The following is a 13,142-nucleotide window of genomic DNA, read 5'->3' as shown; positions in this document are numbered from 1 at the left end:
AGTTTCATTATTGTGATATTTCCCTGGGATATATATCAGTATTTTTATTGTGTGTGTATATATATATATTTAACGTGTTTTGTTTTGTTTCTCTTTCACTTAAGCCTATTTCATCCGTCTTTTGAACAATCTCATACGTCCGTATGAATTATCAGCCTGATTTAAACAGTTATTCTCACGTTTTGAATCCCTTAGTTTTAAATCATCAGTGCCAAACGTATTGTTCATTTTAAACTCTCGTAGCTAGCAAGCGAACCAAGTAGCTAAGTAGAAGGTGCTGCAAACTTCACCTCGACGCCCAGTTTACAAGCTGGATCACAACAGCGCCCAAGTACACACTTTTCATCGAAATCGAGTACTTTCAAGTGTAATAAAAATCATGGTTTCAAGGGCGGACTTTGTATCCTGAAACGTTGAGCTTACACAGAACAGTTATTAGCTTAACACACAAACTGGAACGACACGACCTTAATAATGATGTATATCGTAGAAGAACTCCAGAGAAACTTAGTATTCTCCAACCATAAACTACAGTAGGACTCTAGAGACCCGTAGAACTCTCCAACACTTTACCGATCTGAGTTTCTACGCTATTTACTACAGCGAACAAAGGCTACAGTTACTCTTCGTAAGATTTCAGAGCTAGAACAAAAATACAAAATAATTACGTTCATTCCACTTAGAAATACCTATAGAACTTAATACTAACCGTAAGGATGGCAAACATCACTTGAGCAACGTTAAAAGCATGACGCCAGTTATGGTAAGGAATACTGCGGTAATTTTTTCTCAAGGTACATAAGAACTGACAAAGTATCTGAAACATGAAAACAGTGAGAGTTAAAAGTATCTTAAACACAAAAAACAACGAGAGTTAAAAGTATCTGAAACATAAAAACAATGGGAGATAAAAGTATCTGAAACACAAAAACAATGATAGTTAAAAGTATCTAAAACATGAAAGCAATGAAACTTAAAGGTATTTGACATAAAGAACAATAAGAGATAAAAGTATTTGAAACATAAAAAACAATAAAAGTTAAAAGTATCTGAAATATGAAAACAATGATATTTAAAAGTATCTGAAACTTGAAAACAATATGAGTTAAAAGTATTTGAAACATAAAAAACAATGAGAGTTAAAAGTATTTAAAACATAAAAAACCAAAGAGAGTTAAACGTATCTGAAACATGAAAACAATGAAACTTAAAGGTATTTGAAACATAAAAACAATAAGAGTTAAAAGTATCTGAAACACAAAAACAATGGGAGATAAAAGTATATGAAACATAAAAAACAATGAGGGTTAAAAGTATTTGAAACATAAAAAACAATGAGAGTTAAATTATCTGAAACACAAAAAACAATGAGAGTTAAAAGTATTTAAAACATAAAAAACCAATGAGAGTTAAAAGTATTTAAAACATAAAACCAATGAGAGTTAAAAGTATCTAAAACATGAAAACAATGAAACTTAGAAGTATCTGAAACATAAAAAACAATGGAAGTTAAAAGTATCTGAAACTCAAAAAACAATGAGAGTTAAAAGTATCTGAAACATGAAAACACTGAAACTTAAAGATATTTGAAACATAAAAAATAAGAGTTAAAAGTATCTGAAACATGAAAACAATGATATTTAAAAGTATCTGAAGCTTGAAAACAATGAAAGTTAAAAGTATCTGAAACATAAAAAACAATGAGAGTTAAATGTATTTGAAACATAAAAAAACCAATGAGAGTTAAAAGTATCTAAAACATGAAAACAATGAGAGTTAGAAGTATCTGAAACATAAAAACAATGGAAGTTAAAAGTATCTGAAACATAAAAAACAATGAGAGTTAAAAGTTTGTGAAACATAAAAACAATGAGGATTAAAAGTATTTAAAACATAAAAACCAATGAGAGTTAAAAGTATCTGAAAGTTGAAAACAATGAGTGTTAAAAGTATCTGAAATATAAAAGCAATGAAAGTTAAAAGTATTTAAAACTTAAAAATACAATAAGAGTTAAAAGTATATGAAACATGAAAACAATGAGAGTTAAAAGTTTTTGAAGCATAAACAACAACGAGAGTTAAAAGTATCTGAAACATGAAAACAATCACACCTAGAAAGAGCGATATAAATAAACGTAAACGTTTTAACAGTTTTTCCATAAGTAATTAAGTGAGTATTACCAGATAGTCTGATCTGTTTTCAGAATGTTTTAAACTTAATTGAAGATATTTTACCGCAGGTTCATCGAGAGCTCAAGATTTTTCATGTAAAACATAGTTTGTTCTTCTCTGTTTATTGCAATACACAGATTGATTTAAGTATCATTATTATCCTTATTGAGGATGAATACGATTGAAAAATTACTGTTTATACTAGTTAATGTTACTAAATTCTATGTAAATATAATCAAAATTGATAAATTCATTTGTTATTAAGTTTAAAAATATACCTTTAAAATTCGCGCATAACTACACTAGGGCTATCTGCCAAATTTAGCAGTGGGAAAGCAGCTAGACATCACTACCCGACGCCAACTCTTGGGCTACTTTTTTACTAACGAATAGTGGGATTGACCGTAACATTATTACGCCCCCATGGCTGAAAGGGCGAGCATGTTTGGTGTGGCGGAAATTCGAATCCGGGTCCCTCGGATTACGAGTCGAGTACCATAACCACCTGGTCATGCAGGGCCATACAATCTTCAAGAAACTTTGTTTGTTTTGAACTTCGGGCAAAGATATACAAGAGATATCTGCGCTATCCGTACCACTTCTAACACGATTGGTAATGGTGTAATCTACTTCTAACACTAACGGTAATGGTGTAATCTTCTTCTTCTAGTACAAAACTTATTCATATTTTCGCTTTCTTCTTTGTAAGTATTTGGGTATGTTGAAGTTTTAAATACCCAGGAGGGTCAGGTGCACAAGACCTCTTCCTACATCCCTGGTTTTCATGTCGTCTACTATTATGTTGTTATTGTGGTGCTTTTGGGCCAGATTATCCCACAGTACTACTGCGGCCCTTTTCAGAGCAATGTCCGCGTATTGTCTTCACTTGCCCTTTTATTCCTTTATCTATTTGTTATTTTTTCCCTCTTTTATTTTTATTTTTTTCACTTTTATTCTTGTATTTTTTTAAATTCTCCCCCCCTTTTTCCATATATATTTATCGGAAAAAATAAACTAATAATAATGATAAAAAATGAAATTAATAATAAATATTATACTTGTTTTAAGCGTCTAGTGCATGGTGGCCAGCTTGATTTATATTTCTTAAATATATATTTATAGGATAGAGGTACTTAGGACCATTTATATTTTTTTTTTTTTTTAATTTTGCCACTAAATTCCTTAAGGATCATAGGGCCGCAATCACTTGCGGTTTCTATAACAGACTGGTTTTTAAGTGAGTAGGTTGTTAGTCTACTGCACAACTCCCAACTAGGAGGACCTTTTCTCAGCCCAGCGAGGGGAATCAAACCCCTGATTTTAGCGTTGTAAATCCGAAGACATACCGCTGGACTAGCGGGGGGCAGGACTATTTATACCTTTGGCCTAATTTCTTTGGTTTTTGAACTTCGCGGGAAGGCAGCTAGTCATCACAACAGACCGCCAACTCTTGGGCTATCGGCCTAATTGTCGCTTAATAATTGTACTAATATGTAATGGTATTGCGTTATGTATAAACTACGGAAAGGTAACAAGTTAACTGAATGTGTTTCCTTACGTGTTTGCTTATTTTACTGAAGTAATAGTCTTGAAAGTTAATGTTATAAACATCGCAGTTTTACACTCGCACAGAACAATGCATTATAAACGTCTTTCACTTTTACCCTCATGTAAACGTAAATGTTACCACTGTCCTGAGTAGCTAATAGAAATATTGGGTTTCCATACGAGCTAATACGTATTCAATTACGGATTTACTGACCCGCATTGTTTTTGTGATATACCATGTAATTAATATAACTTAACTAATATGTGTTTTAAATACCAATTTTAAATGTGTTGCCAGAACTATCTTTGTTAAAACAATTTCGTGAACAGTCAATTCAGTGTCAAACTTGCTTTTCTCGAAGCTTTCAGTGTCCAGCCATAAAAGTTGTAATAAACAGGTTTTAAGCTTTGCGAGCCAATCGATAACCGATGATCAAGTGTCTTGTAATATTCCTTGTTTAATAACAAAAAAAATGCAACTGATTAGTCTGATCTGAAACAAAAGGTCGCTTTCTTCGCTAAAGTTGTTTCCGCAGTTCGAAGCCTATCTATTTTCAGCGCTAAAATCAGGGGTTCGATTCCCCTCGGTGGACTCAGCAGATAGCCTAATGTGGCTTTGCTATAAGAAAACATACACACACACACATTTATTTTCGGTTTTGATATATTAACAAATATTAGAAGTATTTCAGTAGTACATAATAGAGTATGGAAATAATACATCCATAGATCACAATCTTACACATATTGCGAAACGTGATTTCTTATGCGAACTTTTGTCTGTCTCCCGTTTGAAAAGCTGCGCACGCAGGCAAAGCTCAGCATTCACTTTTAAAATGACGTTAGAACAGCCATGAATAATGTTGATGAGAAATTTTATTTCGCTATCAGGATATTCTATATCAAACTCTTAGTAATTAATCACACTGTCATTAACGTTTCAAAATGTAATGTAACTTACAGAATAAAAAATGAAGAGTTACAGTATGTTATTGTTGAGTGGATCTTAGCATGACTGAAATGTTCAATAACAACTCGCCCCCTAGTGGCTCAGCGGTATATTTGCGGACTTACAACACTAAAAACCGGGTTTTGATACCCGTGGTGGTCAGAGCACAGATAGCCCATTGTGTAGCTTTGTGCTTAATTCAAACTAAACTCAAATCAATAACTACTATTCATGGGGTGGGGTATGAGTAGCTCAGAGCTTTGGCTCTGAAGAAAACCAAGATTGCAAAAGGATTAACTTTTAAAGGTCACGAAATAATTTATATTGATAAAAGAAATGGAACTTTTCCGTCACTGGTTACAGGACTTGTTCACTATAATAGCGAAAAGACTTATGCCTATTTTTCCAATTTTTTGATGAATACGAAAAGACATCTTTCATAATTAATTAAAATACAGTATTGTAAGTACAAAATTGAGTGGTATTAAATCGATTTTGAATACGTAAATCTTTGAGTCACATCACAACTACAGTCGTTATAAAATACCGCGTTTTTAACAAAGGTTATTCTGCTAATAATCGTTTATTATTAGGAAGAGAATGTAACAGTCCATTTCGGAGCATAGTGTTTACACTCTTCGATAATAATTATGTCTTCAGATAAAGAATTTAGAATTTAAGATGAGGGCTTTGTTTATTTAATTGTTTGGTAAGTAAAGGACTATTGATCAGAGGGATCATTTAGAAAGAGAACATAGGTCGCTTCCATTTTCTTCTGCAAATACACAAAAACAATGTTTAGGGTAAAACTTATTACCAGTCACTTTGTAATATTACGTAGCATGACTAAGAAGGAATAATATCCGTGGGGAAAAGCAACACAATCCTGTCTTCACAAGGTTACTTCATTACATATATCCATTCAAATGTGGGCTATATGAAGAAGTTAGAGTACAAAACTGACTTTCATGCTATTCCGTAAAGACATCCGAGACGCAAAATCTAACAATTTCTATGCGTATGAACTATCAAAAGAGTAGCTGGAAAATGGTCGCCCGCTTAGGCTATGAAGAATATAGAAAGCATGCAGTGAGGTGTACTGTTAGTTGGACATGACGAATCTTTTTGATGTGGAAACTATACAGATAGAACATGACCTGATAAAGCGACAGGAAATTTAATGACGTGCTGAAACTTTTACATCATTTTACTCTAACATAATTAACACTCTGTAGAAAAACAAAACCATGCCCTTACAAACATTGCATGAAGTTAAAGAAACATAATTCTTAAACTCGGCTTATTTCAATGAGATTAGAACACAATCTTAAGTATAAAAGAGAATTTAATATTCCTGACGAAGCTCATATAGCACGGTCTTAACTCATAATACGCATGCGCTTATACGTGTAACATAAGTTTATATGCTATATATTACAGGTGTTTGTGAGGCAAAGTTTTTTCCTTAATGATTGTAATTACCTTCAGCTTTTTAAAAATTCTTTAAAAATAAAGTATTAATTGCATTATACCCAGGCTTATGTTCATTTTTTAAATCTTATTTCTTTCGATTACCCGTGTAATCGGATACCTGCGCTAGTCGTTCCTAATTTTGAACTGGTCAACAATGCAGTCAGCCAACAACACCTACTAAAATCTAATCAAATAGTTGGATTTAGCTATCACTCTTATAACGCCCCTCTCCGCTAGTACAGTGTTATGTCTTTGGATTTACAACGCTAAAATCAGGGGTTCGATTCCCCTCGATGGGCTCAGCAGATAGCCCGATGTGGCTTTGCAATAAGAAAACACACACTCTTATAACGCGCCTGGCACCAAGTTGCACAGTACGACTTTGAAACAATAAAACGTAAAACGTTTTTACTCGGATCCAAACTTCTTTAAAATATCGACGTGAGTCACGCTCGGCCTTTGAAGTTTTATAGGACGATCTAGTAAATGGTTAGAATTATATGGTAACGCTTACTGCAGTAACAAATAACGAACTTTCACATATGATAAAGTAAATATGTCTAGAAATCGCTCGTGCCCTGAAAGAGTGGCAAACCTTTCAAGTAGATCTGAATTATCATAAATCAAGAAGTAGCCTCTCATGTTATCGCAAAATAAGTTTTAAATATCAATACCTTATTTAGGCTCAAAATAATCTTCAGTAAATCTATATACTAACGTGAGATTTAAAATTTTAAAACTATAACAACCTTATTTAGGCTTATTAACTTGTAAACTAATTGCGCACACACACACATATATATAATATCTCGTGGCCCAGCATGGCAAGGTGGTTAGTCAGCTCGACTCGTAATCTGAGGGTCCTGGGTTCGAATCCCCGTCACACCAAACATGCTCGCCCTTTCAGCCTTGGGGGTCTTATAATGAAATGATCAATCCCACTACTGGATAGTGAAAAAGTAATGGTGGGTGGTGATGACTAGGTGCCTTCCCTTGAGCCTTACACTTCTACATTAGAGACAACGCAGATACCCCTCGTCTTGCTTTGTGTAAAAATTCAAAACAAATAAATAATATAGTACAGATAAGATTAATGTTTCAGACAGGATCATGCGAAGAGAAAGTTCAATATTTTTATGCGTGTGCAAAATTATATCTAGATAGAAAAAGTTAGTGCGTTATATTGCACTTTGTATTTTATCCATTCATTTTCTGTATTAACAGCATAATTAATCATTACTCGTGTAATATGGCGTCCATTCTTAGAAGTAGCAATTTCTATTCTAGGTTTAACAATACCTGATAATCGATTCGAAATCTGGATATTAGTCCTAAATCTTTGAACATCCTGATGGAAGCAAAAATCATTTCGTCGGAACTTAAAGAAAAATCGTCAAACTGCAAACTTTCCAAGTGCCATTCCACAGCAGTTGGTATCCTGGCGTCCTGAAAAGCAAAATGAAGAAAAAACAACAATGATTTATGGTCGTAGAGTGACACCTCATGGCTGTTTTCGTAAGAAATACTCCATCTATTAATCTGAACGTTAAATTAAATGAAAAAAAGATAAGAATAATATTCCTTTCGGTTTCAGTTTCCGACGTATGGGAATAAAATAGTACGAAACAGTTCAAAAATAGATTTTTTTTAAATAACACAAAAATTCTAGTAATTCAAAGACGCAAACCATTAAAATTCCTCTCTTTTTACCAAATGTTATAAAGGTTTCACTTCCCACATAGCTGACACCACGATAGCCACAACTAATGAATAACATTCAAACACATTTGATAATTATTGTGTGTTATGTTATTCATAAATCTATTAATCCCTCTAGCCTGGCACTGACTTGTGATCTGTGGAACGAAACGAAAGGTAAAACTGTTAAATTCGTCAGAATGTGTTCTCACCGTGTAGAAACACAATACTGTATGATTGTATCCGCAGTAAAACTAGGTTGTTCTAGAAAGCAAATGTATTTTAATATGTTCAATATTTAATTTTACGCAAGAAGTTTGAAATAATGACCAACTAAATATGTTGTTGTTAGCCAGTTTGTTAATGGCTCGTGATAATAATTATTGAAACAGCATGTACATTCTTTACGCGGCACCTAACCTAGTGTAGCTTGTCATACGTTGTAGTTCTATTAGAAATCTAAAATAAAATAAAAATAGTTTGCTTTTCAACAACGTAATTTATTTTTATGTTAGTAGTAATACAGCATTCATCTCAAAAGCAGATTTGAAACTATTGAACAGTAAATATGTATGTGTTACAAACTATTTACTGTGAACGTTCAAATAAATTGCTTACTAAAGTTATAATTACACCTTAGCCTTTTTTAGCACATGCTCTCCTCCATCCAGTTAAAGAGTCCCGTCCCAGAACGTGTTTTAGTGCGTAGCCAGTTCAGCTGCTTCTACAGTTAATGTTTTTACTTGTTTATTCATTTCTACTTTAGTTCATTATTGTTATTGTATTACTTCTCTTCCAAAGTTTCCAATATAAATGAGAAACGATTTCGCTTTAAGTTTAAAGAAGAAACGATTAAGATTGCTTCCTAATACCTGCTCGAGAGTATAGATTTTTTATTTGTTCGTCGCCAAGCACTGAGCTATACAATGAGCTAACTATCCGTTCTCTTCTCAAAGCGCCTATTTAAGCCCTCACACTTACCGTTTAGCAACCATTGTGGGAATAGAGGTTAGATGGAGTGACACCAGAGTAACACGACAAACAAATTCAAGCTCACTCTAATGTCAATAACAAATATTCTTTATTTCTCAAAATAACTAAATGTTATGCTCACTACTTGTATGAAAATAAAATGTATATTATTATGAATATTTTTAATTACAATTGTTTTGGATAAACTCCTAAAATGTTTGAAGGTGACTTACGTTTGAATTACTGAAAAAAATAGAACCAGGTTTTTTTATGAATTGTGTAAAGTTATGACTGTGCTGTGAATAAATAGTTTAGAGAATTACTAAAATACACTTTGTAATTATAAAATATATGAGCAATCTTTGATGGAACATTAGCGATTAGAGAACTGTTTCTTGTGGTTTAGTTTGACTAACAGGGTTTGCCATAGCCTGGTGGTTGGGACGCTCGGCTTGCAATAGAATATTCGAGTGTTCGAATCTTTGGCACTGAACATGCTCGCCCCTTTAGCAATGGGATCGTTACACGCGTGAAGGCCAATCTCGCCTTATCTTTATCGTTGGTAAAGGAGTACTCATGAGATAGTGGTGTTGATTAGCTACCTTCTCTCTATTCTATCACTGATAAATTAAGGACGGCTAGCGCCGATAGCCCTCTTGTAGCTTTGCGCAAAATTCATAACAAACCAAATAAACTTTGACTAGGAACCGTCCAATAAGCGCTACGGTTTAATTGTTGTTGTTATAGTGCAAGGCTACATAATAAGTTATTGGTTCACTACAAGACATCGAACCACCACATTTTAGGCTTTTATGGTTTAGTATACTTATAATTTTATTCATGTAATTGTTTGTTTATTTGTTATTCAATTTTGCGCAAAGCTATACGAGGGTAATCTGCGCTAGCCGACCATAATTTAGCAGTGTAAGACTGAAAGGAAGGCGGCTAGTCATCACCACCTACCGCCAACTCTTGGGCTACACTTTTACCAATAAATAGTGTGATTGACCGTCATATTGTAACGTCCCAACGGCAGAACGGGCGAACACGTTTGGTGCTACAGGGATCTGAATCCACGACACCTGGCACTTCATGTAATTGATGCGACTAATACAATTCAAGATATGACTAGCTACGTTTTAGGTTCGATCCCAAAACTGAGAACTATGGTTGTAGTTTAATTTAAATAACTATTTTTATATTTTGTTCAAATACCATTCATACTTACAGACCTAATATTTAAGATATAATTCACGTTTGACAGTATATATGTTTTACATTTATTTTAATTTGTCTGCTTAGAGAAATATAAACAAAGTAAGACGAACGCATGAAAAAAAAAATCTTCAACTTATTGACTTTCAATGCTTCGTCATTTCTCGGAGCTAGAACAAAATAATTTGAAAGTTACAGATGGCGTATCAGGCGACCAGCAAAATATTAACGCGACACGTCATGCTTTACATTCTGTTTCAAAGATTTTAATCTCTAAAGCTCACAATTTGCATAAATAATCTCCATCGCTCTGGATATTTTTCTGGTAAAGTTGGAGTGTGATCGAAACGTTCGGAACAAATTACCGTATAAAGTGGGCTGGAGATAATATCTGATGTCTGGTTTCTCTTATTATTATGTATAAAGTGGGCTGGAGATAATATCTGATGTCTGGTTTCTCTTATTATAATGTATAAAGTGGGCTGGAGATAATATCTGATGTCTGGTTTATCTTATTATAATGTATAAAGTGGGCTGGAGATAATATCTGATGTCTGTTTTATCTTATTATAATGTATAAAGTGGGCTGGAGATAATATCTGATGTCTGGTTTCTCTTATTATAATGTATAAAGTGGGCTGGAGATAATATCTGATGTCTGGTTTCTCTTATTATAATGTATAAAGTGGGCTGGAGATAATATCTGATGTCTGGTTTCTCTTATTATAATGTATAAAGTGGGCTGGAGATAATATCTGATGTCTGGTTTCTCTTATTATAATGTATAAAGTGGGCTGGAGATAATATCTGATGTCTGGTTTCTCTTATTATAATGTATAAAGTGGGCTGGAGATAATATCTGATGTCTGGTTTCTCTTATTATAATGTATAAAGTGGGCTGGAGATAATATCTGATGTCTGGTTTATCTTATTATAATGTATAAAGTGGGCTGGAGATAATATCTGATGTCTGGTTTATCTTATTATAATGTATAAAGTGGGCTGGAGATAATATCTGATGTCTGGTTTCTCTTATTATAATGTATAAAGTGGGCTGGAGATAATATCTGATGTCTGGTTTCTCTTATTATAATGCATAAAGTGGGCTGGAGATAATATCTGATGTCTGGTTTCTCTTATTATAATGTATAAAGTGGGCTGGAGATAATATCTGATGTCTGGTTTATCTTATTATAATGTATAAAGTGGGCTGGAGATAATATCTGATGTCTGGTTTATCTTATTATAATGTATAAAGTGGGCTGGAGATAATATCTGATGTCTGGTTTCTCTTATTATAATGTATAAAGTGGGCTGGAGATAATATCTGATGTCTGGTTTCTCTTATTATAATGTATAAAGTGGGCTGGAGATAATATCTGATGTCTGGTTTCTCTTATTATAATGTATAAAGTGGGCTGGAGATAATATCTGATGTCTGGTTTCTCTTATTATAATGTATAAAGTGGGCTGGAGATAATATCTGATGTCTGGTTTATCTTATTATAATGTATAAAGTGGGCTGGAGATAATATCTGATGTCTGGTTTATCTTATTATAATGTATAAAGTGGGCTGGAGATAATATCTGATGTCTGGTTTCTCTTATTATAATGTATAAAGTGGGCTGGAGATAATGTCTGATGTCTGGTTTCTCTTATTATAATGTATAAAGTGGGCTGGAGATAATATCTGATGTCTGGTTTCTCTTATTATAATGTATAAAGTGGGCTGGAGATAATGTCTGATGTCTGGTTTCTCTTATTATAATGTATAAAGTGGGCTGGAGATAATATCTGATGTCTGGTTTCTCTTATTATAATGTATAAAGTGGGCTGGAGATAATGTCTGATGTCTGGTTTCTCTTATTATAATGTATAAAGTGGGCTGGAGATAATATCTGATGTCTGGTTTCTCTTATTATAATGTATAAAGTGGGCTGGAGATAATATCTGATGTCTGGTTTCTCTTATTATAATGTATAAAGTGGGCTGGAGATAATGTCTGATGTCTGGTTTATCTTATTATAATGTATAAAGTGGGCTGGAGATAATATCTGATGTCTGGTTTCTCTTATTATAATGTATAAAGTGGGCTGGAGATAATGTCTGATGTCTGGTTTCTCTTATTATAATGTATAAAGTGGGCTGGAGATAATATCTGATGTCTGGTTTCTCTTATTATAATGTATAAAGTGGGCTGGAGATAATATCTGATGTCTGGTTTCTCTTATTATAATGTATAAAGTGGGCTGGAGATAATATCTGATGTCTGGTTTATCTTATTATAATGTATAAAGTGGGCTGGAGATAATATCTGATGTCTGGTTTATCTTATTATAATGTATAAAGTGGGCTGGAGATAATATCTGATGTCTGGTTTCTCTTATTATAATGTATAAAGTGGGCTGGAGATAATATCTGATGTCTGGTTTCTCTTATTATAATGTATAAAGTGGGCTGGAGATAATATCTGATGTCTGGTTTCTCTTATTATAATGTATAAAGTGGGCTGGAGATAATATCTGATGTCTGGTTTCTCTTATTATAATGTATAAAGTGGGCTGGAGATAATATCTGATGTCTGGTTTCTCTTATTATAATGTATAAAGTGGGCTGGAGATAATATCTGATGTCTGGTTTCTCTTATTATAATGTATAAAGTGGGCTGGAGATAATATCTGATGTCTGGTTTCTCTTATTATAATGTATAAAGTGGGCTGGAGATAATATCTGATGTCTGGTTTCTCTTATTATAATGTATAAAGTGGGCTGGAGATAATATCTGATGTCTGGTTTCTCTTATTATAATGTATAAAGTGGGCTGGAGATAATATCTGATGTCTGGTTTCTCTTATTATAATGAGAGTGCGTTTAAAACAAAATTTACTTCGACTTTCGTTAGAAATCAGTCGGTTGAACACATTGAATAATGTTTGAAAAAGCAGTACATCGAACATCGGAGCTCTTAATCTCTACTGATGTTTAAAAAAACACAAGTTGTAACTAGTTATCTTGATTAAGAGTATTTTGTTATAAGATGTGGAAATTGTAATTATGACAGTTGATCAAAAATGTGACAATTGTAATTACACTCCTCAGACTATGACATAAACG

The 13,142-nt window shown here is 33.3% G+C and overlaps 1 protein-coding gene across 1 annotated transcript in view; it reads right to left on the bottom strand.

The window, feature by feature from the left end:
• LOC143225037 (dual 3',5'-cyclic-AMP and -GMP phosphodiesterase 11A-like) overlaps window positions 1–13,142 on the bottom strand; it is a 154,619-nt gene that overhangs the window by 21,123 nt on the left and 120,354 nt on the right. Inside the window, exons 12-13 of the mRNA XM_076453700.1 lie at window positions 7,442–7,588; window positions 710–817 (exon numbers count right to left, since the gene is read on the bottom strand). Coding sequence (XP_076309815.1) covers window positions 710–817; window positions 7,442–7,588 — 255 coding nt within the window. The remainder of the gene's footprint in view (window positions 1–709; window positions 818–7,441; window positions 7,589–13,142) is intronic.

The sequence above is a fragment of the Tachypleus tridentatus genome, chromosome 9 (assembly GCF_004210375.1).
Source record: "Tachypleus tridentatus isolate NWPU-2018 chromosome 9, ASM421037v1, whole genome shotgun sequence".
In the NCBI taxonomy this organism is placed as follows: domain Eukaryota; kingdom Metazoa; phylum Arthropoda; class Merostomata; order Xiphosura; family Limulidae; genus Tachypleus; species Tachypleus tridentatus.
This window is presented reverse-complemented; position numbering and strand designations above follow the sequence as displayed.